Source organism: Ursus americanus, chromosome 2 (assembly GCF_024610735.1).
Source record: "Ursus americanus isolate L20-20 chromosome 2, mUrsAme1.1.p, whole genome shotgun sequence".
Taxonomy (NCBI): Eukaryota; Metazoa; Chordata; class Mammalia; order Carnivora; family Ursidae; genus Ursus; species Ursus americanus.
Window position 1 is genome coordinate 31,481,350 of NC_142128.1, and position 27,003 is coordinate 31,508,352.

The 27,003-nt window shown below is 52.6% G+C and overlaps 1 protein-coding gene across 1 annotated transcript in view; it reads left to right on the forward strand.

Moving 5' to 3' along the window:
- Positions 1-27,003, forward strand: part of APOLTP (apolipoprotein lipid transfer particle homolog) — a 140,312-nt gene that overhangs the window by 58,532 nt on the left and 54,777 nt on the right. Inside the window, exons 34-42 of the mRNA XM_087870433.1 lie at positions 3,262-3,399; positions 3,491-3,610; positions 4,648-4,740; positions 14,520-14,737; positions 16,542-16,735; positions 22,424-22,732; positions 23,514-23,743; positions 23,823-23,984; positions 24,666-24,743. Of these exons, the coding sequence (XP_087726559.1) occupies positions 3,262-3,399; positions 3,491-3,610; positions 4,648-4,740; positions 14,520-14,737; positions 16,542-16,735; positions 22,424-22,732; positions 23,514-23,743; positions 23,823-23,984; positions 24,666-24,743 (1,542 nt within the window). The remainder of the gene's footprint in view (positions 1-3,261; positions 3,400-3,490; positions 3,611-4,647; positions 4,741-14,519; positions 14,738-16,541; positions 16,736-22,423; positions 22,733-23,513; positions 23,744-23,822; positions 23,985-24,665; positions 24,744-27,003) is intronic.

Genomic DNA, 27,003 nt, shown 5'->3' on the forward strand with positions numbered 1-27,003 from the left:
CCCCAGTGACCCCTGAGCCATCTTCTCTGACGAGCACAATGCTCTCCTGCCTGGGTTTTCTGTTCCGCTCTGTCCCCGCTGTTCCAGCCTACCTGACAGCTAGAGGGGGCTTTCCAATATGCCAGCAGGATCATGCCACTGCTTCTCTCTGGGTGAAGACCTCGGCCCTGCCCCTCTGGTCTTGCCCACCCTCCAAGGCCACCTGAGACCACTCTCCCCCTTTTGCTGCCTCCTTTGGCTCAGCCTCCTTTCGGTTCCTCGCCATGCTCTTTCCTGCCCCAGGACCTTGGTGTGTTCTGTTCCTGGAGCTGTCACTCCTTCCACTTTGCCTCCTTCCCTTGTACTGGTTGCTGAGGGTTCAGCTCACACGTCCTCTCTTCCAGGAAGCTTTCCCTGGCCCCAGACCACCTCCCATCCCCCGGTTACGGGTCTTGCACACCCCACACTTCTGTCTCTAGCGCTTCTCGCAAATCTCAGTCCTATTTTGATGTGATTCTTTGACCAGTCGCTGTCTGCACCTGCTAGTCCATCAGATCTGTGATTGGTACCGTGTCTGCATACCTCATGTGATGACACTTTATTTCATTACACTTTGCAGATATTACTTTTTTAAAAAAATACAAATGGAAGGTGCGTGGCAACCCTGCGTCCAGCAAGGCTGTTGGTGCCGTTTTGCCAACAGCATTGGCTCACTTTGTGTCTCCGGGTCACATTTTGGGGACCATCACGTTGGTGATGGTGATCTGTGATTACAATGGGCCGAAAGCTCAGACGACAACGGTTAGCATATTTTTGCGATGAGCTATCCTTTAGATGAAGGTATGTATTTTTTTTTTTTTTAGACGTAATGCTACTGTGCGTTTAATTGACGGCAGTGTAAGCGTAACTGTCGGACGCACTGGGAAAGCAAGAATTTCATTCGACTCGTTTGTTGCCAGACTCGCTCTATTGGGTGATTAACCAAACCCGCGGTATCTCCAAGGTACGCCTCAGTTTACCGTTGGAGCCGCAGGGCCTGGCGCGTCATCACCTGCACGTAATGCGTCATTGTCACCCCCGTGCTATTGAGAGTCTCTTGTGCACGTGACCCAGAGCAGGAGGTGACAGCCTTTTCCGAGAAGTTGCAGAGTCATGACTTTTTCCTCGGTGGGCCGTGAGGTCTCTGTTGCAAGTACTCCCCGTGCCTTGGTAGCACAGACACGTTCTAGAAAACACACAAGTGAACGGGCACGACTGTGTTCTGATAAAACTCAGGCTGTGGACTGAATGCTTGTGTGCCCCCCTCTCCCGGATTCGTATGTTGAAGCCCTCATGTGGTCTCTGGAAGGTGGTTAGGTCACGGGACTGGGGCCCCCACGATGGCATTTGTGTCCACCTGACAAGGGCACAGGAAGAAGAGAGCTGCCTGCCAGCCAGGAGGAGGGCCTTCTCCAGAACCCAACCACACTGGCGCCCTGGTCTCGGACTTCTAGCCTCTAGAGCCATGAGGAATAAATTTCGATTATAGCCAGCCTGCCTCTGGGAGTTTTGTGAAAGCAGCCAGAACGGACAAAGTCAACTTCATTTACAAATGCGAGCCAGGCTTGGCTCCCTTGCCACGGCTCTCAGACCCCTGACTTGGAAGGTGCTGGCATTAGTCTTCCTGGGGGTGAAGTTCATTTTTGCCCATGTGCCCATAGCGAAGGATTCCAGGTCTCTGGGCCCCCGTTTCCTCGTCTATAAAACGGAGACAACAGTACCCATGTCTTGGGCCGTGATTGTGGGGACCGAAACATAATGTCATATCAGGTACCGTCATCCCGGACTCCTTCCTGATCCCTGTAGGAGTAGAGGCAGGTAACCTCATTCTCCAGTAAGCATTTATTGAGCAGTTATGACATGCCAGGCCCTGGACGAAGAAGTTAGTGGTGATTTCTCCCTCGCGGCAGATAGAAAGGTCTGCTGAGGGAGGGCCAGCTGTTGAACCCTGAGACCTCTTCTTCTAGGGTCCCCACTAGCCTCACCAGTTAAACAGGGCTGTGGGTGGCTCCCAGAGGCTTGGGAGCCGGAGTCCTTGGAGCTCCTGAGAGGAGATGGAGGACAGGATGACCGCCCGCCACACCTGCAGAAACCCCTCCCCACGGTGTTGAGTGTTTCTTTATACCGGAGACTGCAGATTGGCTCCAGGGGCCGGGTCCAACCTGCAGATGTGTTTTGTTTGGCCTGCTTCACACTTCATGTTTTTAAAAACACTGTCCACATTTAAAATCAGAAGATTTGGGGTAAAACCCAGATTTCTGCTTCTAATTAAAAACAAATCAGAAGATCGGACGCAGGGGGCCTAAAATCCCACCTGCCGACAAGAGACGAGAACCGAGTCGACGGAGACCCTTGAGCGGAGTTGAATTTGGCTCTCTGTTCTTTCTAAAACCCTGTCTTTGTTTGATGACACACATGTATTTTTCTCCTCTTGGGCTTTTATTTATTCCTCTTCCATCTTGTTTCTAAAATAAAGCCACGGATTCTTCTCAAGTTCTACACCAACGATAGAATTCTGCGGCAAGACGTTTTTAACGTCTCCGTCAGCACAGATGGGAACAGATGGCGCACCCTGCCCCCGCGGGCTTGGCAGGTGGCAGAGGCTAGAAGGCTGCTGACTGAATACGTGATGAACCGTGTGTGTTAGGGTCCTGCAGCTGCTATCCCAAAGTACCATGAACTGGGTGGCTTAAGACAACGCAAACCCCCCTTACGTATCTGGAGATCAGAAATCCAAAATGGGTTGCCCTTGGCTACAATCAGCTGTTGCTGGAATCCCATTCCTTTCGGAGGCTCCAGGAGAGAATCCATTTCTTTGTCTTTTCTAGCTACTGAAAGCCACCCGCATCTCTTGGGTCGTGGTCCGCTTCTCCATCTTCAAAGCCACTAGCTGTAGGATTAGTATCCTCTCTCTCTGGCTCTCGCTCTCCCTCCCTCCCTCCCTCCCTCCCTCCCTCCCTCCCTTCTGCCTCCCTCTTACAAGAACGCTTAGCATTACATTGGGCCCACCTGGCCCGGGATCATCTCTAACCCTACCTGCGGGCACTGGACTTGAGCATCCATTTGAAAGCCCCCCGTGCACCTGTCCCCACGCCCTGCCCTGTGTGTGGGTAGTGTAGACAGCTTTAACCCATCTGTCTTGGGACCATTTTCTTCTACCTGCTGGAGTCTAAGGCTGGCTTCTGCAGGTACTTGGAGATGGCAAGGCCTCTCTCTCAGCGCCGCCGGTTCTTGCTCACCCAGGCTCAGAACAGGGAGGTCGAGGCCACTTTGAAAGTCAACCAGAAAGTCGTGCTGCACTTAAAGGGTCTGCACCGTGACCGATCTCAGCGTGGGGAAATCTGGCATAGCCTGGCCCTGGACGCAGCGCACGCCTCCCAGGTACCTGTCCCCTGGTTGGGCAAACACTGGTTTGCAGCCTTTGAGCGGAGCTCAGCTGTTGGAGAGAGTAAATGGTACTGTTTCTTCCCAGCTGAGGCTCCCCCAGGCCCTGCATTTGGATGGGGACATTGTCTTCAGACCGGGTCCCCGGGGAGCATTTGACTGCAGCGTGGACACGAGGGCCACCATCAACTACAATGTCACCTTCCAGGTCAGATGGCTTAGCTCCACCTCCTCGCTGAGAGAGGGTGGTGTTCCTATCAGAGGGCAGGTGTCCCGTGTGTGGTGGCTGAAGAGGGGGCAGGTGGCCCTGGCAGTAAGCGTGGGATGAATCAGGATGCACTAGCTGTTGTAATAAAAGCCTGCTTTCCCGTGAAGGTTGACTGCCCGGTCCTGTCACAGTGCAGTGTGGCTCTGTGGCTCTGCTGTGGCTGGCACAGGGGGACGCAGGGACAGTGAGAATTACACAGGTTTTCACGGGCCAGCCCCTTGGGGGGGGGAGGGGGGCAAGCCACTCCCGCCCACATTCCATTGGCCAGAACTCATCACATGACCCCACCCAGCTGCAAGGGAGGCTGGGAAATGTAGTTTTAGCTGTGTGTGTCCAGGAGGGAAAGGAAATGCACCGTAAGTTTATTTGCTCGGTCCTTCGCTCTACACGGATTGTGTCTCCGCCACGTGCCGGGCTCTGCACTATGTACTGTAGATGCACGGGCCACTGTTTCTGTCTCATCCCCAAGGAGCTTTCAAGGTCAAATCCTAGCTCCGCTGCTGATTCCCTGTGTGACCTTGGGTAAATTATTCAACCCCACTGAATATCGGTTTCTTGCCGTGAGATGAGGGTAGTGAAACCAGCCTGTGACAGCAGGGGTGGGATTCGATGAGCTGACAGAAAGCTAGTAGTGCAGAGCCTGCTTCACAGTCAGGGTCAAACAGAATGCAGCTGTGGACGTGGGAGGCGTGAGCAGGCACCGTGGCAGGGTATGTCAGGGGACTGAGGTCCCAGAGTTACCTTCCCAGCCCCATGTCTGGGGCCTCACTTCTCACGCTTCCAAGTAACGCAGCCCGAGTAAGCTTGGGGCTGAGAAGCATCACAGGAGGTGGTTTCTGGCATCTTCTCTTGGCTTGGGGTTTGGGCCAACTCTGGGATGACCTGTCCCTCTTTGGGTGCCCAGCCAGCTACCTTCTGGAGTTCTGCATCTCCCTCCTTGCTCTCTCTGACCCTCCTCTTCCTTCCCTTGTCAACAGGTCTCAGTCCAGCTGAACGGATCTGACTCCCACTTGGCGTTCCTCTTCCAACTCAGACATCCCCACAGACCAGCGTTTCCTCCGGACTTACAGGTACAGACGTGGTCCCTCTGGGATGACCTCGAATTGCCTGCCAAGTGTTGTCCCTGAGCGGAGCAGCCGGCTTGCTGGGAGATGGAGCGGAAGGAAGGGAGGATGGAGGCCCGGGTGTGGGGTGGGGGAGGCCGCACCAGGATGTTGAGCTTAGCCAGACGGTCCAAGAATCAAGAACAGATGGCAGGGAGGATTCCAAATCCATCATTTGGAAGTGATTGTCCAGGCCAGAAGGAGTTTGAGCTCATGGCGGGGGGGGGGGGGGGTGTAGAAGGATCACATTTCACCCTTGAACATGGAGAGAGGCAGAATTGTCCTCTCAACCCCGTCCCGTACTTGGGAGAAGGCTCTGATCCTTTTGTGACCTAGGAGTATTTTGCTCGGCGTGGGGTAGAAACCCTGAAGGGTTTGACTCTACAGGGAAATAAAGGGCAGAGCAAGGGGGCCAGGCAGGAGGGCTGTGCTCTGCCGCCCCAGCGCTGGGTGCTTAGAAAACCCCATGTTAGTTGCTTCACGAGCAAGCCGTGAGTGCTGTGTACACAGGAATTCGGCAGCGGACTGGGAGACGGAGGTGTAGACGAGTAGTCCCACCCGTGATGAGGCCCAGACCTCGACAGCAATTTTTAAATGTCTGCCGTGTGCTCAGGCCTGTGCTGGTGGCTTCAGGAACCCTAAAGGAGCCTGAGAAGAGCTTTTGATAATGGAAACTGGTCCTTCTCAGAGGCACCTGTTTTCGTGGGTCAACAGCTCTAAAATCAGGATGTGTCTTCAGATTCCCACGGGTTCAGTGTTTCGTTACCAGCTTTTTTGCTTTCATGGGGGGGCGGGTCCATAAAATCACAGCGCACCTAGGGCCCCTGGCATCCCAGATCTGAGGGCGTGCTGTCGCTCTCATCGGTGGTAATAGGAACTGATGCCTGTGGCGTGTTGGCCATGGGCCAGGCTCTGCTGACAGCCCTTTACGTGGCTCATCTTGTGGATGCCCTGGGATATGGCTGGGGCAGCGTTCTGCAGAAGAGAAGCTGACACAGAGGTGACGTGACTTGTATGCGGTCCCTGAGCGTGTAGGTGGAGGGTCCCGGATGGGGGCCGATGCCCCTGGCTGTGCTCATCGCGGGGCAGATGTACTAAAAACCTGGCTGCTGGGTCATCTCACGGGCTCAGACTTTATCATCACTTTTTTTTTTTAAGATTTTATTTATGTATTTGTTTATTTTAGAAAGAGCGAGTGCACAAGCAGGGGGGAGGGGCAGAGGGAGAGGGAGAAGCAGGCTCCGTGCCGAGCAGGGAGCCCCACCCGGGGCTCAATCCCAGGACCCCGGAATCATAACCAGAGCCGAAGGCAGTCGCTTCACCGACTGAGCCACCCCATCATTACTTTTTAAAACAGCAGGACCCTTTATCCGCCTTATCTCTGTGGGTGAAATGAGGCTGCGGAGCTCAGCCTTGTCAGCCTCGGTCCCCTTCTTGCAGCGCCCCCCCCCCCCCCATCCGCTGCTGGAATCTTCATGCAACGAGCTTTGATAGTTTAGCTACTAGCCTGGCAAGTCTGTGTAGCCCCTCCCCTCCTTGCAAGGCCAGCGCTCCAAGGAGTTCAAGGCCCGTTATCCGGGCATTCTTTGTTATCAAGGAGGTGCACCCGGTTGGCCGCCCCTGGAGCCCCTGACCTTGAACGCTGAACATGTTTTTTCTACATATCCTGCTTGATGGGAATATAGAGGGAGAACAGGACCCATATAGTCTCAAGACCGTGATTGACAGTGGCGTTCGGGGCGTGTTTGCACAAGCCAGCTGTCCAGCCTGTTCCCTACTCTGCACCCCGGCACCCCCTGGATGGCCCATATGTTCTTGACACGCCTCTCTTCCGTGGTGTCCCCGGGGCCGGCTCCGCCGAGGCGCACTGCCACCAGATCCCATAGCTGCAGGGTAAGCCACAGCGTCCAAGTCACAGGAAAGCACAGAGGGCTCAGAAACTCTTGAGCTGGGAAGAAGGCAAGCGATTTGAGCAAGCACTCGCAGGGCCAGTAGGGGTTTCAGCAGCTTGTTTACACCAGCCCTGGCTTGGGAAACGTGGAAATGGTCAGGCGTGTGTACGCAGCATTCCGTCCTGATGAGAGCGCACGTCCCTCCTTGTGCTGTGGTTAATGTGTCACGAGCCATTCCACTTTGCAGAACTTCTTGTCTTATTTGGAAACTCTCCTAGGGAAGGAGGGGGATTGCCTTTCAGCTGGAATTAAAGGCGGCAGGCATGTCTGGCCGGCCGTGTGTCTGCCTGCCAGTCTCATCCTATAAAGGAGTATAGGGCCCAGCAGGTAGGGGTGCTCCTGGATATAGCATCCAGTCCAGTTATAGGGTACGTAGGGCCAGCCGTGGGGGCCACGTGCCTGTAGCCATCCGCAGGGAGAGGGGAAGGCACCCGTGGGAATGGGTGCGTGTTGTCTCCCCAGCCAGATGTCAGTGGTTACGGGTACAAGGTGATTGCCTCGCTGTGTGGGAATCTACCCGACACTATGAGCTGTAGCATTTGGGGTCCATTGTACCCCTCTCTGCACGATGAGGCCACTCCCATAATTTGTACCTAGGACCGTACCAGGCCATCCCAAATAGCATGTCCTGTTGGCAGAGTCTCATTTATCTGTTCCCGTATCAATTGGAAAACTTTCCTCTCTGTGTCTTCCCGGGACGGGAGCCCGCATACCCGGGGAACATGTGTCAGTCCAGAGATGGGCAAAGAGGGGTTATCCTGAGTGCAGAGGCGTTTGCAAGGGCTGAGGCGGGCGGTTTGGACTCGCCGGGGCAGGCCCGCAGTTGCTGACAGCGGGAGTTCACGGTGCACCCAGCAGACGGTCTTACTCTGTATGGAGCCGCGGGTAGCCCGGTCCGCGAACAGGTTCCCTCGCAGAGTCTAAGGGCGAGAAGGGACAAGTAGGCTGTGGGCACCTGAAAAGGCAAGTCATGCTGGTCCAACTGAACTCAGGAGATGACACGAGCCTGGCTGCGGTTCGGCTCCACGTTAACCAACACCAAATCGTCCGCACTCTGTTACGTGGTGCGGCGAACCAACGGAGGATGGCGGAGATCTCGCGACAGTGTCCCTTTTTCTATGAGGCCCGGTTGTGTGCCTCCATGGTTTTTGGCGGAATGAGGTGGAGAAAAGGGGTGCTGGGTAGGTCCTCTTCTGTCCCTGTTCCCCATGGGACCCAAACCCCAAACCACGGTTGACTTGTCTGTCCTTTCCAGCATTCCGCCCTCCCCCCCCCCCCCCGCTGTAGGTAGATCTTGTGTCGGGGGCATTAAAGGTGACCTGTGTGTCCCCATCTGCAGCAGAGAGCCTCCTTCCTGCATGCTGTCTGCTTGGATTCTAACGGTGGCGTCAGGTCCATGAGTGACACGGGGACAGTTGGAACGGGGCGGCGTGTCCACAGGGTCAGCGAGCGGGTCTGTCATCGCGGCTGCTGCAGCAGTGTATCGGCGGGAGGGGCTGGCACGTGGAAATGCAGGGGGCATCTTGAGCTTGGGTCACTCTTGCAGATCACGTCCTGTGAAGTTGGGCCTTAGTGGCTGTCATTGTCACTGGGCACCCCGCATGCAGTGCACAGCTGTTCCAGGCCACCGATGGTGCCTGGGCAGCACGCTTACTGGGGCAGGCTCGCAGGGGTCCTGGATCAGCGTCCACATGCATCCGAGCAGAACGGCAGCCACCAGAGACAGGCAAGTGACCCAAGCACTCGATCTGCCCCCTTACTACCTGTCCAGTGTCTCTTGGCGAAGGTCACAGTCATTCCCAGCATAGGTTGGGCATTGTTGGCAGACATTTGTGATGTCTTTGTTATGCAGTGGTGGCCCCAGGTCTCACCCGTGCCCCTTAGGACCGTTGTTCTGGATGTCCCATCTCCTCGGTAGCCAGGTGGCGACGTCTTCCGTTGGCACATCTTCCAGAGGCGGACACAGGCCAGCTCATTAGCTTCTTGATTTCCAGGTGGGGTGTGGGCATCTACATGGTACACAGTAGGCATTGCAGTATGTCCTTCCATATGTCCTGCTTCAGAGAGGGTGCCCCGCCCCCATCCCGTCCTGTGCCTCCTGTTGGAGCGGCCACAGGGTCAGTCCTCTGTAGGCTGCCCCGTTATATCGGCGGTCTGTGCACGGACAGTGGGGTCATGGGGCGCGTGGCTGGCTCAGTCAGTACAGCGTGTGACTCTTCATCTCGGGGTTGTAAGTACGAGCCCCACTTTGGGTGTAGAGATCACTTAAGATCACGAAAGGGGTGTCTGGGTGGCTCAGGTTAAGCGTCTGCCTTGGGCTCGGGTCACGATCCCGGGGTGCTGGGATCGAGTCCCGTGTTGGCCTCCGTGCTCCCTGGAGAGTCTGCTTCTCCCTCTCTTTCTGCCCCTCCCCTCCATGCTCTCTCTCTCACTCTCTTGCTCTCTGTCAAATAAATAAATAAAATCTTTAAAAAAATCATTAAAAAAAAAGAACCGTGGGGTCAGGCTCATGGAGCCGTACCATCCATGCTGCTCGAAGCTCGGCCCGTTGACTACTGTGTCCCGTGTTGGAGTCTAACCAGATGCTTCCTGTGGAGGGTTGGATGGCCGTGGCCATGGGGGACAGGGGTTGTCCCTTGCTGACCCCTCAGGGTACCGTGCAGGCTCAGGGATCGGCCATCTCCTTCACAGAGGACGGCGCCCGCAGGTGCCGTTAACGGCTGTCCTTCAGGCCGTGAGTGGAGCGTTCCTCCGCCCTAGGGGCTGTTTGTCAAGGTACCGCGTTGTCGCAAGTAGGCATGGTCTGGCACTGCCTGCCGTGGGCGTTTGGAATGTGTCCTTCAGCCATCCCGATAGAGGACACTGAGCGGGAGTGGTCCCTGGGATCGGCCTAGTCGCATCTTCTCCTGCTGTAAGGCATGCCAGGTGGCGCACGGCTGCTAGAAGGCTGCACTGCGTCTCAGCTCCTTTCCATAACCACAACCAGAAACCTGACGGTACTCATCTGTGCCCGGGCAGTTGCCTCGAGCCCCACCCAAACCCTGCCAGGCCCCTGGCGACATCGAACTTGCATGGCTGTCCCTGTCCCGGAACACCCAAAGCTTGGGTCTGTCCAGTCATCACCTTGGCTTGTTCATATGCTTTGCTTTGGGCTGTTTTTTACTAATCTGAAGGGGGCTGAACAATCGAGCCAGGTGAAGGCTGAACGGATGCCCGTACCCTAACAGTCTCGGGAAGGTCTGCACCTGCTTTGGGCTGGTGTGACACGGTATGCCTGCATCTTAGCAATGACCGCTGCAGGACAACTTTGTCTTCCGCCACCGGGTAACACCCAAGTACTTGACCGGTCAGCTAGGGCCCGGAAGTTTCTGTGGGTTCATTGCCCTTCCTCCCCCTCACAGGAGCCCCAGCAGAGCCTGCAGGGTTCGCTGCAGTAGGGGTAAACCTTCGCAGGCAAACGTTCTATCATCAGTGCAATGCGCCCGTCTCGCTGATACGGGGACGGGAGAGCAGGGAGAGGTGTCAGGCTACCATCCCGTGACGCAGTGTGACAGTATGCGGGTGGCCCCAAGGAGCCACCTGAAAGGTTCATCCTGGTCCCTCCTGCGTGAGGGCAAATTGATCTTCGTTCCCAGAAACTTGTACCTGTCAAAGTCCTTTCCGGGACTTTCCTGGAGGAGGAGCACTTTCGCAGGAACGCATTTTGCCAAAGCATCAGAGTAAAACAGGAACTCTGCCAACAACCGAAGACTCAAAGAAATGGCTGCGGCTAAAAAGCTAATGAGAGTTTCGTATCAGCTCGGTAAAGGCGAAACGTAGAAACTTTGTGGTTTTTTGGGGCATATAAAAAAAAATTTGTTGACTTTTTTTTTTTTTTTTAATCAAGAGCACACCAAATACCCAAGAAAACTTTGTCTTTTTAACAGAGGGACAAATCACATTCTAATCTTGTACGGATGTACTTTTCAGACTTACCCTCGTCTTAGTCCTGACCACGCATAAAATTCTTTCCTAAAGACTCCTCTTCATGAGCCTTCTTCAATTTTATTTTTTCATTTAGATTTTGTCCTAAGCTTCCCTGTCTCTAAACAACCAGTCTCATTTCAGGACAAAATTACTTTCTTTTCCCTTAACAAACACGTCTTCTCATTCTTACGCCTTTCTTAACGCATCTCCTGCCTTTCCCACAGAGCGGCTTCCTGTTTCCAGCAGTCTGTATTTCAAAGGGCCGCCCCCCTCCTTTTTCTTCAGTCTCTGTGGGCGATGTTTGGGTTATTTCCTGGGTGTTTATATTATAAAGACATGACAAAGATTTACAACTTCAAGGGGCAGAGAAAGGATGCCAGTTTTTCTCCTAAGAGTTAGGAGGGTAATTGCTATATAAAACTTTTCTTTGTAGTAGGGGTTAGAAAACATGGTGAATTTTGTCTGTTTCCTCATCAATTATCACTAGATAGATTGATGGATTGATCACTTTTTAGCGATTCCACCTCGTAGCGTCCTAATCAGATTTTATTACAAGTGCCTGGATATTTTCCCCCCTTTTCCAAGTTTGTATTTAAATTTGTTAGTTAGGGGCGCCTGGGTGGCTCAGATGGTTAAACGTGTGCCTTCAGTTCAGGTCATGATCCCAGGGTCCTGGGATCGAGTCCCGCATCGGGCTTCCAGCTCAGCGAGGAGTCTGCTTCTCTCTCTCTTCTCGCCTCTCCCCTGCTCATGCTCTGTCTCTCTCTCTCTCTCTGTCTCAGATAAAAAAATAAAATCTAAAAAATAAATAAACTTCAGTTAGTTAAAATACAGTGTAATAATAGTTTCAGGAATAGAATTTAGTGGTTCATCACTTACATGCAACATACAGCTTATCCCAAGCGCTTCCTTAATTCCTATCCCCCCACCCGCCTCCCCTCTGGTAACCATCAGTGTGTTCTCCAGAGTTAAGAGTCTGTTTCTAGGTTTGTCTCTCTTTTTATCCCCCCTATGTTCATGCGGTTTTTTTGTTTTTGTTTTTGTTTTTAAGATTTTGTTTATTTGAGAGAGGGACACAGACACAGCGAGAGAGAGCACAAGTAGGGAGGCAGGGGGAGAAGCAGGCTCCCCACTGAGCAAGGAGCCCGATGCGGGACTCGAACCCAGGACCCTGGGATCAGGACCTGAGCCGAAGCCAGATGCTTAACCGACTGAGCCACCCAGGTGTCCCCAAATTAGTATTTTTGTATCTTTTGGGTAAATACCTAGTAGTCAAGTGCCTGGATCATAATCCGTGACATCCTGTGTCTCCTGTCTGCAAAACGGCACGCTGAAGCCCCTGACTTACTCTGCTCTCGCCTCCCTTCCCTGGCACAGTGCGCAGCTTCTCCGACGAGTGCATCAGACCGGCTGGCGTTTTCGGGGCACCACCACTCGCGCGGTGGTCCACAAGCATCTGACCTCTGGGCCACCCCTCCCCACACAGTGATCACTGGCCAGCTTGGCATTTCCCCCGCAGATTTCCCTTTTCCGCTTCGCAACAGCTCAGCACTCATGGGGTTTTCTCCAGCTTCGTGGCTAGCCCAGCAGTGACGCAGCCGCTCCCTGGCAGACTCCAAGCCGAGGGTGCGTGATGGCCCAGTGAGACCCAAGAAGTGACCCGGATACAGCAATCAGAACAGAGGTTTATGGGGGAACTTACATCCAGGGAATCCAGGGGCGGCAGACTGGACAAAACATCCGTTGCTGGGATCTACACGCCGCAAGCTTTTCTATGAGAGCAACGCTGGAGAACCCCGGCGGCTGTGCGGCCCTCCCTCCTTGCACGACCAGCGCTCCAAGGAGTTCAAGGCCTGCCGTGTGGACGTTCTTTGTTACGGAGGAGATGCTCTGGGTTGACCACCTGCCAGAACCCGTGACCTTGAATGCAGAGCGTGTGTTTCCTACATATGCTGCTTGATGGGAATACAGAGGGAGCACAGGTCCGTACATTGTCAAGACAGGGACAAACTGGGTCATCGAGGGTGTGTCCGCACGAACCAGCCAGCCAGCACGTCCCGTGCACCCCCTCGATGACCTTTCAACTCCATAGACATCCTGTATTTGTGTGCGGAACGCACATCTGTGATTTGCACATAAGGCTTTTTTAAATCTTTTTTTTTAATCCACCCCCGACAAACCAGGTTTAGCATTTGGGGGCGATATTGCCCCTGTCGAGAATGCTCTTACTGGAGTCTTCAGGCCCACAGAGGCCAGTTGGAGAACACACGCGTGTGACATCACAGTTCTCAGCCCAAGCCACGTTGGAATCAACTATGGACCCCATACCTGGACCCCAGCCTGGAGATGCTGAGTTGATTGGTCAGGGGGTCCCAGGCATACTTTTTTTTTTTTTTTTTTTTTTTAAAGATTTTATTTATTTATGTGACAGAGAGACAGCCAGCGAGAGAGGGAACACAGCAAGCGAGTGAGAGAGGAAGAAGCAGGCTCCCAGCAGAAGAGCCCGATGTGGGACTCGATCCCGGAACGCCGGGATCACGCCCCGAGTCGAAGGCAGACGCTTTAACGACTGCGCTACCCAGGCGCCCCCCCCCAGGCATACTTTTAAAAAAAATTAATAAACTTCGTTTCTCAGAGCAGTTTTAGGTTTCCAGAAAAGTCGCACAGGAAGTATGGAGAGTTCCCATATAATGCCCCCCCCCCCCCGCACTGTGTTCCCTCCTACGAGCTCTTGCATTAGTGTGGTGCATTCCAGCTGGCGAGCGGATATTAATATGGCATTAACCAAAGTCCATGGTTTACATCCAGGTTCACTCGTGGGGGTGAGGAGTTCTGTGGGTTTTGCCAAACGCAGGATGTCGTATACCCATCTTTACTGTCACACAGAAGAGTTTCACTGCCCTAAAACCCCCCTGTCCCACCTACGGATGCCTTCTACCCTTGACCCCTGGCCACCACGGAGCACCTCTGTCTCTAGTTGTGCCTTTCTCTGGAATGCCGTAGAGTCGGGTCGTCCGCCTTTTCAGACTGGCTGCTTTCACTTTGCAAGATGCATTTACAGCTTCTCCACGTCCTCTTGTGGCTGGAGAGCTCATTTCTTTTTATCACTAAATAATGTTCCCCTGTGTGGATAGACCAGTTGGTCAGTTCCTTTCTGGAGGGATCACGTGACTGCGGTGTGCATCCTAGGGCTGGAGCAACTTCTGCCCTGTCGACGGGGAAACTGAGGCCCAGGTGAGGGAAAGGGCTTCAGGTCCTGCCGAGCTGGTGGAGGGGCAGGCCTCCCTACTCCCGCCCCCACCCCGGGGGCCTGACCAAGCCTCACCCCCAGTATGGCCTCTGCTTGTGCACCGGACACCCTCCCCTTTGAGCTCCAGAGCTTCTGGGGGTCTTCTGGCCCTCGGTGGGAAGCACTGTTGGGGGCATCCTTTTCTGTAACTGAGTGACCCGGGGTCTTCTGCTCCCCCCAGCTGCTCACTTCACGCACAAGCATGAGTTTTAGAGCCAGGCAGGCCCAGATTAAATGTGTGTCCCTCTTTGGGCCTCAGTCTCCCTATCTGTAAGATGGAAATTCCCGTCTCACACATGTTGGGAAGGACAAGGTAAGGCTCTGTCCCTAGGCCAGGAGCTGGGGTCAGGGAAGGCAGTCTACCACCATTCCCTCCACCTCCTCTCTTCCTGTCTGCTTGCTGTCTGCTGTGCTTGGTGGTTCTCAGAGCTGGAGTGACTGGGGAAGGCTTCCTGGAGGAAGGGTCCTCCCGCATTGCTGGCTCCCACAGACCCCTCCTGTGCTCCCTGCACTTCAAGCCCTCTCCTGCCTCCTCTCAGGTACAGGTGGCTGCCCGACGATACAAGGACCACAGCCTCAGCGGCTCCCTGTCTGTGCACACATCTAGCCGGGAGCTGGTTCTCCTGGAGGCCGACACCAGCCAGGACACCCAGAGACGCAGCCAGGCCTGGGACACGAGCTTCCTCCTCCACCAGGCAGTCCTCAACGCCCCCCGGGCTGTTCAGCTGCAGCTGTCCAGCAAGGTGGCCGCAGCCAGGTGAGGGTCCCCAGGGGCCATGCGAGGGAGCGGAGGGGACTCTGAGGGCAAAGGGCTTGTGTCCTGGGAGATGGGCAGTGATTGCTGAGGTGCCCTCGTCCATCACTCAGGGACCAGGTCTAAATCACCCCTTCTTAGGCCATTCCTGATTTTAAGCCATTGAGGGAAAGGAAGGAGGAGGCATTCAGTTTTCCACATTTATCTTTTTTCTTTTCTTTTTAGTAATGACTGTGTTCATTGGGGATGACTTGAAAGATGACAGTAAAGTATAAAGAAAGAAACAAGAGTCACTAGAGACAGTCCTAGGGAGTATGTTGGCGCAGTCTCTCAGCTCAGACTCTGTCTTCACATGGGGGTCTGTCCCCTATGATATGGCCATCAGGACCCTGGGGCATGGAGCCAGCTGCCCGGGTTTAAACCCCAGCTCAGCCTCTGGGACGTTGGGCCAGCCCCTGTGCCCTCCTGTGCCCGAGTTTCTCCACCTGCTTCTTGGGGTCATCCTTGGGTTAACGGAGCAGCACACGGGATGTCCTACCAGCGCTGGGCCAGCGAGGGTGTTCACTGCCCGGCTGCCACTGTCTCTGGCCCTCTCAGTATGACTCATTCTGGCACCGCCTGGGGCTCCATTAAATGTATGTGGCCTGTTTCCCCTGCAGTCCCAGCATTGGCAGCTTTTGTGAATTTGAGGAGACCCAAGGCTCTGGGTATGGTTCTAGATAATCCTATCCCCAGAACTCCCACTAGAGCTGCCCATCCGTGGATTCATCCATCTGTCCAAATGTCCGTCATTGTCTCCTGTCTTTAAGGGGTTTGAGGCAGATTATAAAAACCTATATTGTTCTAGGTCAGGACTTGACAGACTTTCAGCAAAGGGCCAGTTGGTACATATTTTCGGATCTATGGGCCATGCTTGGTAACACAGAGACACCCCTAGATGAGATGCAAATGAATGGGCATGGCTGTGTCTCAATGGAACTACTTACAAAACAGGTGGTGGGCTGGTTTTGGCCCATAGACATACAGTTTGCCAACTTTTGTTCTAGATTTTTCAAAACATGTGAAGAAATGGGCAGGGAGGAAGAGAAAAATGGGGAAAATAGGAAGGTGCTCAAAGTGCCTGTAGGAAACAAAATGCATGCTGTGAAGTCCTGTACATTTTTTAGAGCTCAGCTTAAAATTTGGCTCTGAGCGTCCTAGCAGCCAATGCAAAAAGAGAAACCGACCAGTGGTGTTATTTGTAAAGGCTGTGGGGAAACACACACACACACACACACTCACACCTGTGTGAATATGCACAAGGAAGGCATGATTGATCTTGTTTCTGGTGTCAATCCCCAAGGGAGGTGTCTCCCTTGGTGTCCTAGGAAGAACATCTGTATGGATGACAGGGGCTGTATCCCCTTCCCCAGTTCTCCCAGAAGTTTAATACCAGGTTTCCTGAAGCTGTTTTATCTTTTCATCGCTCATCATCATATGATGCATAGATAAATTATCAGCAATATCTGCTCAGTATCAGTGGTTCTATTTTATCCCCCCTTTTACAGAAGAAGAAACGGGGGCTCAGAGAGGTTATGTCCTTGTCCAAGGCCACAGTTAGTGAGTAGTGGCGCTGGGATCCAAATCAAGGTTTGGCTGACCCCAAAGCCCATGATCTTAACCCCTATTATACTGTGTCCCTGTGGGCTGAGAGCCCAGTAAAAGCAGTCCTATGATGGGTCTGGACAGTGGGGTCCAGGGACCCACCTCTTATGGCCTTCCTACAGGGGTGGGTGCTGCCCCTTATCCCCAACACATTCCTTTCTAGGGTTTGGCTGTTTTGTAAGGTGTTGGTGGACCAGAACACAGCCCAGCTTCTCCTCAAGGCTTCCAGAGAGCAGAGGGGAGGCCAGGTCCTGACCCTGCAGAGCCAAGCCCAGCACACGGTGGCTGGTTGGACAGCTGTGCCCCGCCTCCTGACCCTCAAGGGTATGCTGAAGCAGAAGGAGACGCTCAGAGAGGGTGAGCCTGGGGAACGCCACAGGGGCAGGGTCAGTGGGGGTCTTGGGCAAGAACTTTCTGTGGAACCACAGAATAGATTAAATCCTGCATGTTTTCAAATCCACTGATACTCTATTTCAGTATCTCACACATCAACGATACCCCTTTGTTAGAAACAAATACCTGTTCTGACAAAGTGAATCTTCTAACGAAATACCAAACAGGCTTCCTTATGCAGGACTTGTCAGATCCTTTAATGTACTAATGGATATTGGAAAAACCCAAGAGGAAGAGTTGGGAGCAGTGTTTCCCAAGCATATTTTTTCTAATACTTTTAATTCTGACATAATTACAGACTTACAGAAAAGTGGCATGAATAGTACAAAGAATCCCATAGGTCCAGCTCCACCAATTCCTGACCTTTTATCACAATTGCTTTATCATTCTTCTTCCTTATCTCTTTCTCTCTACATATATACACATATATGTGTGTATATACCACTTTTATTTGTGTATAAAAATATTTTATTCCTGAACCGTGTTTTACTAAATTGCAGATATAATAGTTCTTCACCCCTAAATAGTTCAGTGCTTATTTCTTAAAAATACAGATAGTCTCTGGGCACGTGGGTGACTCAGTCAGTTGAGTGTCTGACTCATGATTTCTGCTCAGGTCTCTATCTCAGGGTTGTGAGTTCAGGCCCTTTGTTGGCCTCTCCACTGGGTTTGGAGCCTACTTAAAAAAATAAAGATATTCTCCTACATTCCACAGTGCAGCTATCAAAATCAGAAAATTGAGAGTATTTCTTTCCCTTTCATGATGTTTATACTTTTGAAGGGTATGGGACAGTTGTTTGTAGACTATCCCTTCTGTGGGGGTTGGTCTGATGCTTGCTCATGCCTACTTTCAAGGAAGCCACAGTGGTGATGCGCCATCATTTCCAGAGGCACCCGACGTCAGTGTGTCCCAGTATCGGTGACTCTAACTTTGATCACCTGATTAACACAGTGTCTGCCGGATTTCTCCCCGGTTAGCTTTTTATTTTTTTCCTTCATATTCTGACCTCAAAAAAGATCGAAGGACATTTCCTTCTATTTTCCAAGAGTTTGTGTAGGATTGGTGCTCATGCTCCCGTAAGTGTCTGACAGACTCTACCTGCAAGGCCACCTGCAGTGTTCTTTGTGGAAATGTTTTCTGGAACATGCATGGATATAAAGCTATTGAGGTTTTCTGTTTCATCGTGTGTCAGTTCATAAGTTATAATTTTCAAGGAATTTGTCTGTCTCAACTAAGTCATCAAATTTATTGGCATAAAGTTGTTCATTATATCTATTTTTATCCTTTTAATGTATGTGGGATCTGTAGTGCTGTCCCTGCTTTCCTTGATGTCAGTTGTTACTTCTGCTTCTCTCTGTTCCTTTGGTCTAATTAGGATTTCATCAGTTTTGTTGATCTTGTCAACCAACATTTGGTTTTGTTTTCTCTCTAGTTGTCTCTTTCCAATTTCTTTGATTCCAGCCCTTACCTGTTACTTTCTTTCTTACCCTTAATTTGGATTTACTCTAGTTTATTACGGTGGACCCTTAAGCCATTGATTTTTAGGCCTTTTTCCTTTCCTAATATAAGCATATAAAACTGTATACTTGCCTCTTAGTATTCTGTTAGCTGCTTCCCACAAATTTTGATGTCATGTATTTTCAATATTTATTTTGAAATATTTTCAAATTTCTCTGGTGATTTCTTCTTTGACCCATGGCTTATTTATAAGTATGTTGCTTAATTTCCAAAGATGTGAGAATTTTCTAGATAGGTTCTTGATACTTACTTTCATTGTGGTCAGAGGGTCAGTCTTTTAAAACTTGTTATGACTTGTTTTTCAAGCCAGTATAAAATCTATCTTGTGAACATACCTTACACACTGAAAAATAATTTGGATTCTGCTGTTGTCAGGTGCAGTGTTCTGTGAAGGTCAGTTAGGTTGAGGTGTTTGGTCGTGCCGTCCTGATATATACCCTTACTGATTTTCGTTTTGGTTTGTTATTGTATCAGTTAATGAGAGAAGGGTGTTAACCTGTGGTTGCGGATTTCTCTATTTCTTCCTTTGATTCCGTCCATTTTTCCTTCATGTATGTTGACATGCTGGTATGAGATATATGAGCATTTCTGATTGTTACACTTCTTTGATGAATCAACCTGTTTATTTTGAGATATGCTGTGTCTTATATGACTCTTTGAAGTCTGTTTTGTCTGATATTAATGTAGCTGTTTTTGCTTTTTTATTAGCATTTACATTGTATATTTTGCCACCTTTTTTCTTTAAACATAGCTGTTTCTTTATACTTAAAGTAAATTTCTTATAGACCACATATAGTCGGATTTGCTTTTGTTTAGTGTGACAATCTCTGCCTTTTAATTATACCAGTTGATTGATGTTTAATGTAATTATAGACATAATTGGATTTCGGTCTACTATTTTGCTGTTTGTGTTCTGTTTTCCCATATTTTTTTTTCAGTGCAAAATAATATGTAGAAATTAAGATCTGGGTGCTAATAGGTGTGTTTATTGCTACCGGGCTGCCAGTCCAGGGCCTTCTCAATGGATGGATCTAGAAAATAGAAGTGTATACACACAGTCATACACACACACACACACACACACACACACACACACACTTCTATATCTGTTACAGATAGATAAGTTTAAAACCGTCAGTTCACACTGATGACCTCCACTTCAGTCTATCCTCAAAAAGCTCATTCTCGTGGGTTTCCATTTTCCTATTTCTCGTTCCCTTCTCCAACAGAAAGACACCTGCCTCCAATTATCCACAATATATTTACTTATTTGTTCGGCCTGGGAATACATAGAAAGGTAAACTTCATTAACTGGAATGCGGTATGTGGTTAGAGTTCTTCTTGTCTCTGGCCTCAGCCTAATGTGGTTGAGATCCATCCAAGTAGTTGTCGAAGGCATAAACCCAAACACTGTGTTCGAAAGTTCGTGAGGATTAACCCCCTGCCTCCTCCCCCATGTGATTCTGTTAATCCTTTGAAATACGGTTGGGTTCCCTGGTTTCTGTTGGTTTGCCATTTTTAGGTTTTCCCCCTCCTCATTGATTTCATGTATTTGGTTTTTGAGGATGTGAAACAGTAACAAGGTCCCCAAAGCCAGGATTACACAAAAAGGGACTCTTTGCCCAAGCGTCCTTGACCCCAGCACCCTAGCTGGACATCGGTCCGGGGCCCGGTATTTCAGAACCTGAAGTCTCTGCTCTTCCCCCAAGAGGCGGACGCCGTTCTCCAGTCTGGTAGTAACATTAGCACCAGCCCTCCTTTTCCCAAACTGGCTAAAATGTGCCAAAACCAAATTGCATAAAAAATAACAAAGATCTGAAAAAATTTACACACAATCAAGTGAAAAAAAAAACATCAGCGAGAACCCTACTAGTCAAGCGTACTTTGAGTTCCACTGATGGTCTCTCTTTCAACTCTTCACTCCTTGCACTTAATACATATTTCTTCATTTTTGAAGGCAGTTATTGAGGTATAATTTCTTGGAGTGTAATTCACATACAGGAGAACACCCTTTACATTTTAATAAACTCAGTTGTGTAGCTACCAACACGGTCTTGATACAGAACAGCTCCATTCCCTCCCAAAGTCCCTTCCTGCCACCCATTGCAGGCAGCCTCTTCCTCCCCCATCCTGGGCAACCACTGAGACGTTGTCCATCCCCGTAGTTCTGGCTTTTCTGTAATGTTCCCATCAACGGGGACATACAGTGTGTAGACTTCTGAGTATGGTGTCTTGTGCAACATAACGTGGTCGACACCCGTCCAAGTTGTGGCACGTATCCATAGTTTATTCCTTTTCATTGCTGAGTAGTAGTCCATGGTATGGAGATGCTGCAGGTTATCCGCTCACAGTTGAAGGACATTGGGGTGGTTTTCAGTATTTTCCAATTATGAATAAAGCTGCTATAATCATTGGCCCACAGGTTTTGTGGGACCGTATGGTCTCATTTCTCTTGCGTGAATACCTGGGAGCGGGATTACAGGATTATACGGCAAGTATACGTGGACATCTGTAGGAAAGTGCCAGACTGTTGGTGGAGTGGCTGCACCATTTCACGTCCCCACCCGCGCGTGGAGAGTCCTGGTTGTTCTGCACCCTTGCTAACAATTGGTGTTGTCAGTTTTTGGTTTGGGGCTTTTCCATTGTGATTTATAATTGAATCTCGTGTTGGTTTAAGTTTGCGTTCTCTTCAGGACTAATTCTGTTGAACATCTTTTCAGAGGCTTATATGCTACTTTTAAACTTTCGTGAGCCAAGTGTCTATTCAAACATTTTTCCCATTAAAAAAATTGAATTGTTTTCTTGAATTCCCAAGCTGACTTTGGGGATTATTTACAATAGTCCTGTGTAAGACGTGTGTTTTGAAAATATCTTCCCCCAACCTGCGGCTTTATATTCTTTCACTGGTGTCTTTTGAACAGCGGACATGTTGAACTTTGATCAAATCCAATTGATTATTTTTTATGAATAATGCTTTTGCTGTCATATAAGATATCTCTATTTATTAAACCTGAGTTTAATAAATAAACTTAGAAGTTTTATGGTTTTAGCTTTTTAAATTCAGACTTGTGGTTAATTTTGAATTAATTTGGGTGTATGGTCGGGTAAAGGTCAAGGTCGTTTTTTTACTTGTGGATTTTCAATCATTTCAGCACATTTATTCAAAGACCATCCTTCCTCTGCTGAATTATCTTTGTACCTTTATCAAATATCTATCAATGATGTGTGGGGGTCTATTCCTGAACTCTGTGCTGTCCCAGCAACAGTACTTCATTTTCTCTGCTTAATAGTCTAGTGAGATCTTATTCTGGTTATCCGTGATTAACTGGTGAATATCTTACAGGATATGGTGACTTAGGGCCCTACAATGTAAGGAATTTGTAAAAGATGATGGCGAGATTCTGTGAGAAACTCTATCTGTGCAGAAAGCACTCTGTACTCTGGTCGAGATTTGCACGAGCTCTGTGTCTGGAAGCGCAGAACAAGGGGGTCTAAAGCAGCCCCGGGGTGCCGAAGGGCCTCTTCCTGGAGGTGGTAACCCACGTGTCCAACTGGAATGATAGGAGGGGGAGGTGTAAGGGCACTGGGACCACACCAAGGCTGGGAGAGAACCTGGTGGGGTCGCGAGATGCAAATGGTTCAGATAACAGCAAGAATCTCCCTACTGCGTGAGTTATATATGAGCATGGACTTACCCAAATGTATGGAATCTTCTCTGGATGGATGAGACCTCTGAGCAATTTTTCTGTCCCTTGAATTCCAGGTTGGATCCCTCAAGTGTTCCTGGGTCTCAGTTTTGTTGTCTGTGTAATGGGGCCATTCTGTCACTGTGGTCTGTGACTCTCTCGAGCAGGAATTGAGCCCCAGTATTAACTGACATCCTTGTTAGGAATGGTGCTTTTCCCCCACCCCCAAAGCCCTTTTGTGTGAATTAGCTTGCTTGGTCCTCAGAGCATCCAGAAGGGGGCTGGTTTAATTTGGTCCAGTTCCCAGATGTGCCCCAGCCCCTGACAAGAGTTAGCATTACATCCTGGATCTAGGAGCTTCCTACCCCAGGATTCTTTTCCTTCCTGCCCAGATCCCTGCCTGGGCTGACCCCCTTGTCTGTACAACTTCTCTGCCATCCTCTGCAGGTACCGTCAGGGCCACTGCTGACTCAGCTGTGCTGGGCTTCGTCCTGCGGGACAAGCGCGAGAGGGCAGGGAACGGCACCAGCCTGCACAGTGTGCACTGCACACTCACCCAGAACAGCAGCCGGGCCTTGCCCAGACGGCTCGGGCTGAGAGGGCGACTGCAGGCCCAGGCGGGGAGCCTGGGGGGCCAGGCCCGCCTCTGGGCCGATGCGGCCAGCCTGGCTCTGGCTGGGGTCTGCTCCTGGGGCCCCAGGCACGGCCAGCTCTCGGGCAGCCTGAGTCACAACATCGGCACCTTGAGGGAGGCAGGTAGGAGGCGGGGGGGGGGGGGGGAGGCGGGACAGGGCCATGTGCCTTTCTCCCCAAGGGCTCCCAGTTCCTGAAGCCGAGGAGGAGGGGAGAGAAAGCAGCCTCCAGCCCCCAGGTCCCCTTCCAGCTCTATTGCCTTCCCCTGCCAGCGTCTCCCAGGACTTCCATCGTCCTCGGGGTGTCTGTTACTCATCCCCAACACACATGACAGGGACAGCGGTAGTTCCTGGGTATTGACGTGCTCCCCAGCACCCCCCACTACCTCCCCTCCAGCTTCTCAGTCTTAGAAGCTGGTCTAGCAGGGCCTCCAGGATATGCTCCCGCACCCCAGTCAAGAAATAGGACACCCCCAGCTCTGGCTTCCTGGGGAGTGTCAGTAAGGCCTGGCGGGACCCAGGGTGCAGCAGCTAGGGGAGAGCAAGAGATCAGACCCCCACACACACCCTGCCCCATTCCCCTCCTGCTCCCCGAAAGCCAGTCCCTGTCCCTGGGGGGTTGGAAATGCAAAGGGGACACGCGACCTCTTACTTGCTGAGTGTGGTGAAGGAGGCACCTGGTGAAATCGTCACTTCCGAGCATCAGAGATGGTTTCATGTTGACGCTTTCACATGCTTCACTCAGGTGTATTGGGGGAAGTGGGACCTGAGAGGCCGGAGTTCGCCTCAAGGCCTGGGAACCCTGCAGAGAAAGCTGGGTCACAGCTGCCTGCCCCCTGCCCCCTTAAGGGTCCCGCGGGATGGAGACTGGGCTGAGCCATCTCCGTGGTTCCTTTCACCCCCAGGACTCCCCTCGGAGGTAGAAATGCTCCTGTCACACACCCATGTGGCTTCCAACCTCTCCGGGAGCCTGGCAGTGCGGAGTGCGTGGGGTCAGCTGGACGCCGCCCTGGGCCTGGACGGCGGGCCCCCCGGCGCCTTGGGCAGCCGACTCCATGCCAGCCTGGCCCACACGGTGCCCGGCCTCAGGCGCTGGGGCCTCCCCTTCTCTGTGGACGGTCAAGGCCACTTCCAGGTGGGTGGGGGGCTGGGCCCAGGGCCCTGGGGCGGGGGTAGCGGGTCCGAGGGACACCCACAGCTTCTCTTCTGCGCAGAGCACGGGACACCGTGTGGCGGCCGGGCTGACGGCGAGTGTGGACGGCGAGCAGCTCCATGTGGCCCTGGAGGCCAGGCGACAGCGTGGCCACCACGGGCTGGGCCTGGGGCTGCACCACGGCCTCTCGGCGCTGCTGGGCACTGTGCCCGCGCAGTTCTGGGTGAGTGACCCGCCCCACGGGTGCACCCCAGCTACCTCTGTCTTTCTCCAACTTCAGGGGTCCCCCCATGCACTGGTTCCTGCCACCTCCCTGACCCTCCCCAGGTCCCGCCCAACCCCATCCGGCCCCTCCCACCCTGCCTGGCCCCTCCCCTGACCCCTCCATGTTTGCTCCCAACTTCTCATTCTCCCTTCCATCCACCATCTCTTCCATCCTCGCCACCCTGGCTGTATCTCTTCCTCTCTTTCTTCTGTCCGCTTGTCCTCTCCTGCACCTGTCCTGTCACCCCACCCCCCCATCTAGTAGAAGCCATATTACCTCCTCACTTACCGGTTACGTGACTTTGGGCAAGTTGCTGGCTCTTTCTGTGCCTCAGTGTCCTAATCTGCAAAATGTGACTGCCGACAATTCCTAGAACCAGTTAGAACCTGGCACACGCAGGCCCCCGGAGGACATGAGCTCTGGTTCCTTTGGTTTAAGGATGATGCTGGGGGTTAGTGCTCTGGTTTCTGGACTTCTTGTTGGGGGTTATTTTCCCAGGGAGGTTTCCACAAAGGGAGATGGGGCTGAGCTGGTGTCTGTGCTCCATCTGGGCTCCAGGCTGGGGGAAGAGGCCTCCGGTTGCCATCTTCCCGACCGTGGCTGTCAGCACGCCCCCATCCACTCTGCTGGTCTCCACAGGTCAACTGCAGTGGAGACTCCTCGCCTGCCCAGCTGTCAGGGCTCTGCTGGGGGGACTTCGCCAGGCAGCCTTTTGAGGTACGTGGGTCTCTGTCATGGGCAGGACAGTGGTGGCTGATGGTGGTCCAGCTTATGGAGCTCCACACTCTCCTGGGCCGGGCACAGGGGGACATTGGGCGCTCTCTGTCACAGGCAGATTGTGGCAGGGAGGCCTCCTTGAGCTGTGGCAGGTCCTGTGGCTCCTGCACCTGGGCTGCACTAGACACGGGGTGACCGCGGGGCTGCCTGCAGACCTTGTCAGTGCTGCTCTGTAGGCAACTGAGTGGGCAGCTGGGTGCAGGCCTGGCCTGACTGAGCTTTGTAGCTGAGGGCGGTGGAGGGGGACGTAGCCCAGAGGACTGCCTGGGGGAGGAGGACAGGGGTATTTCTTCTCCTGAGCCCCAGTTTTCTGGCCTGGCTGTGTGCTGACATTCCCCCCAGGAGCTGGGTCACTTTCCCAAGGTCACACTGGGGCCTAAATGGTGGGAGGGTTAACGAAGAGAAAATGGGGGTCAGGACTGAAAGGGTTTTAACAGGCGGGACAGAGGGGCTGCCCCCCCCCCCATGAAATTGAAGAGCCAGGGCACATGGAATCGGCAGCTACCCCCAGGGCACACACTCGGGGGCGAGGCGGTTGCTAGAAAGAGTAACTGGGGAAGGACTGGGACGGGAGCGGGGAATGGGCAGCCCTTCCCTCAGATAGCTGTGGTCTGGAATTCCGGGAAAGGGCTAGAAGTGCAGGCATTCCTCAGTTCTGGAGCAGCCCAGCAGCATCCGGCCGGGAGAGCCTGTGGTCTGGGCCCCCCAGCCACCCGCGTGCCTGCCACGTGGCCTCCATTTAGCTGCAGTGGGGCCGAGAGTGTGTGTTTGCTCCGGCGTTGGTGGTGCCGTCCCCGCTCCGGGGACAGGGGCTGTGAGCAGCTCCGGGTTCTCTCACGGGGGTGCAGGCTGGGCCCCCAGGTCCTGAGAATACAGCACCCAGAGAAGTGGCAACTTCCTCTGGGGGCATTAAGAAAGGACACATCCCAGACAGGCCACAGGAGCGAGGTCGAGAGACCTGAGACTCCATCACGGAAGTGGGAGGAGGACGCTCGGGGGTGGACCCAGAGACTGGTCTATGGGGAGGGGACATCGGGGACCCTGAAATGAGAGGCCAGACTTCTTCGTGACTCCCTGGAAGCCGTTTTCAGCTCTTCAGAGAGAAGCAATTTGTGGGACTAGAGTTTGTTCACTGGGTATGTGGGGGGCCCAGGGTTGGGGGTTCCCTTGACCACCCAGGCCAGGCAGAGGGTGCACCGCCGCTTGGTGGGGTGTTCTAGGGACACCTGCTTGGCCTCACCTTGCCTTTCTTGGGGGCAGAATCTGACTGCGTGGTCCTTGAACGGCTCCCTCCTGGTCCACACCTGCACGGGCAGCCTGGCGGCTCTGGTATCTGCTGGGGACACGTCCGCCCGGGCCCATGTCCACACGGCCTGCGGCCACCGCCACACCCATCTGGATGCCAGCCTCCAGCACGTGTGGCCTCCCCTTCAGGCTTTGGGGGTTGCCCCCAACAACCACATCCAGGTGTCTGTGGGCGGACACGAACCCCCCAGGGCCGAGCTGGACATGGCCCTGGGCCAGTGCACACTGACCGCTCACGGGGACGTCAGTACTGAGGCCAACACCACTCACGCCAACTGGACCCTGTCCCTGGTGAATCTCTGTCCTCTCCTGGAGGTAAGCCCGCTCCCCACCCTGGCCGTGCAGGGCCTGACAGGGCTCCCTCCTCCGTCTACACTAGTGATTTCTTCCTGTCTACTCAGCTCTGCACTCAGCATGAAAATCTTCCGTCTTTTTGCTGTTATCACCTGATTTGGGGGTGCATCAATTACAAAGCTTTGAGCCAAATACGGAACCCGAACTGAATTTTCTCCCTTTTCACAAAGGGCCCCCCTGGTTGTCTTCCTTTCTGGGGCTCAAGCTGATTCTTTTCTCCTGATCTCGCTTGTCCCGCCACTGGGATTAAGGGTCTGGGAGTAATCCTGAGAATATTGAGAAGAAGCAGCTGACTTCTGTGAGCACTGTGTGCTGAGTGCTTTGCGGCTTCTCCGACGTGCTCCCCAAATCCTCACCCCCTCTAGGAAGCGGCTGCTTGTGTCCCTAGTCCCAGGGTCTGGGGCCCAGAGAAGTTGGGAGACCGGAGTGGAATTAACCCCATCACACCCCTCCTGTTCCCATCTTGGGTGGGTGCCTCCACGTGGGGCATGCCGTCAGCCCCTGTGGGTCAAGTCTCTTAGGCTCTCTGCCCTCCAGCCAA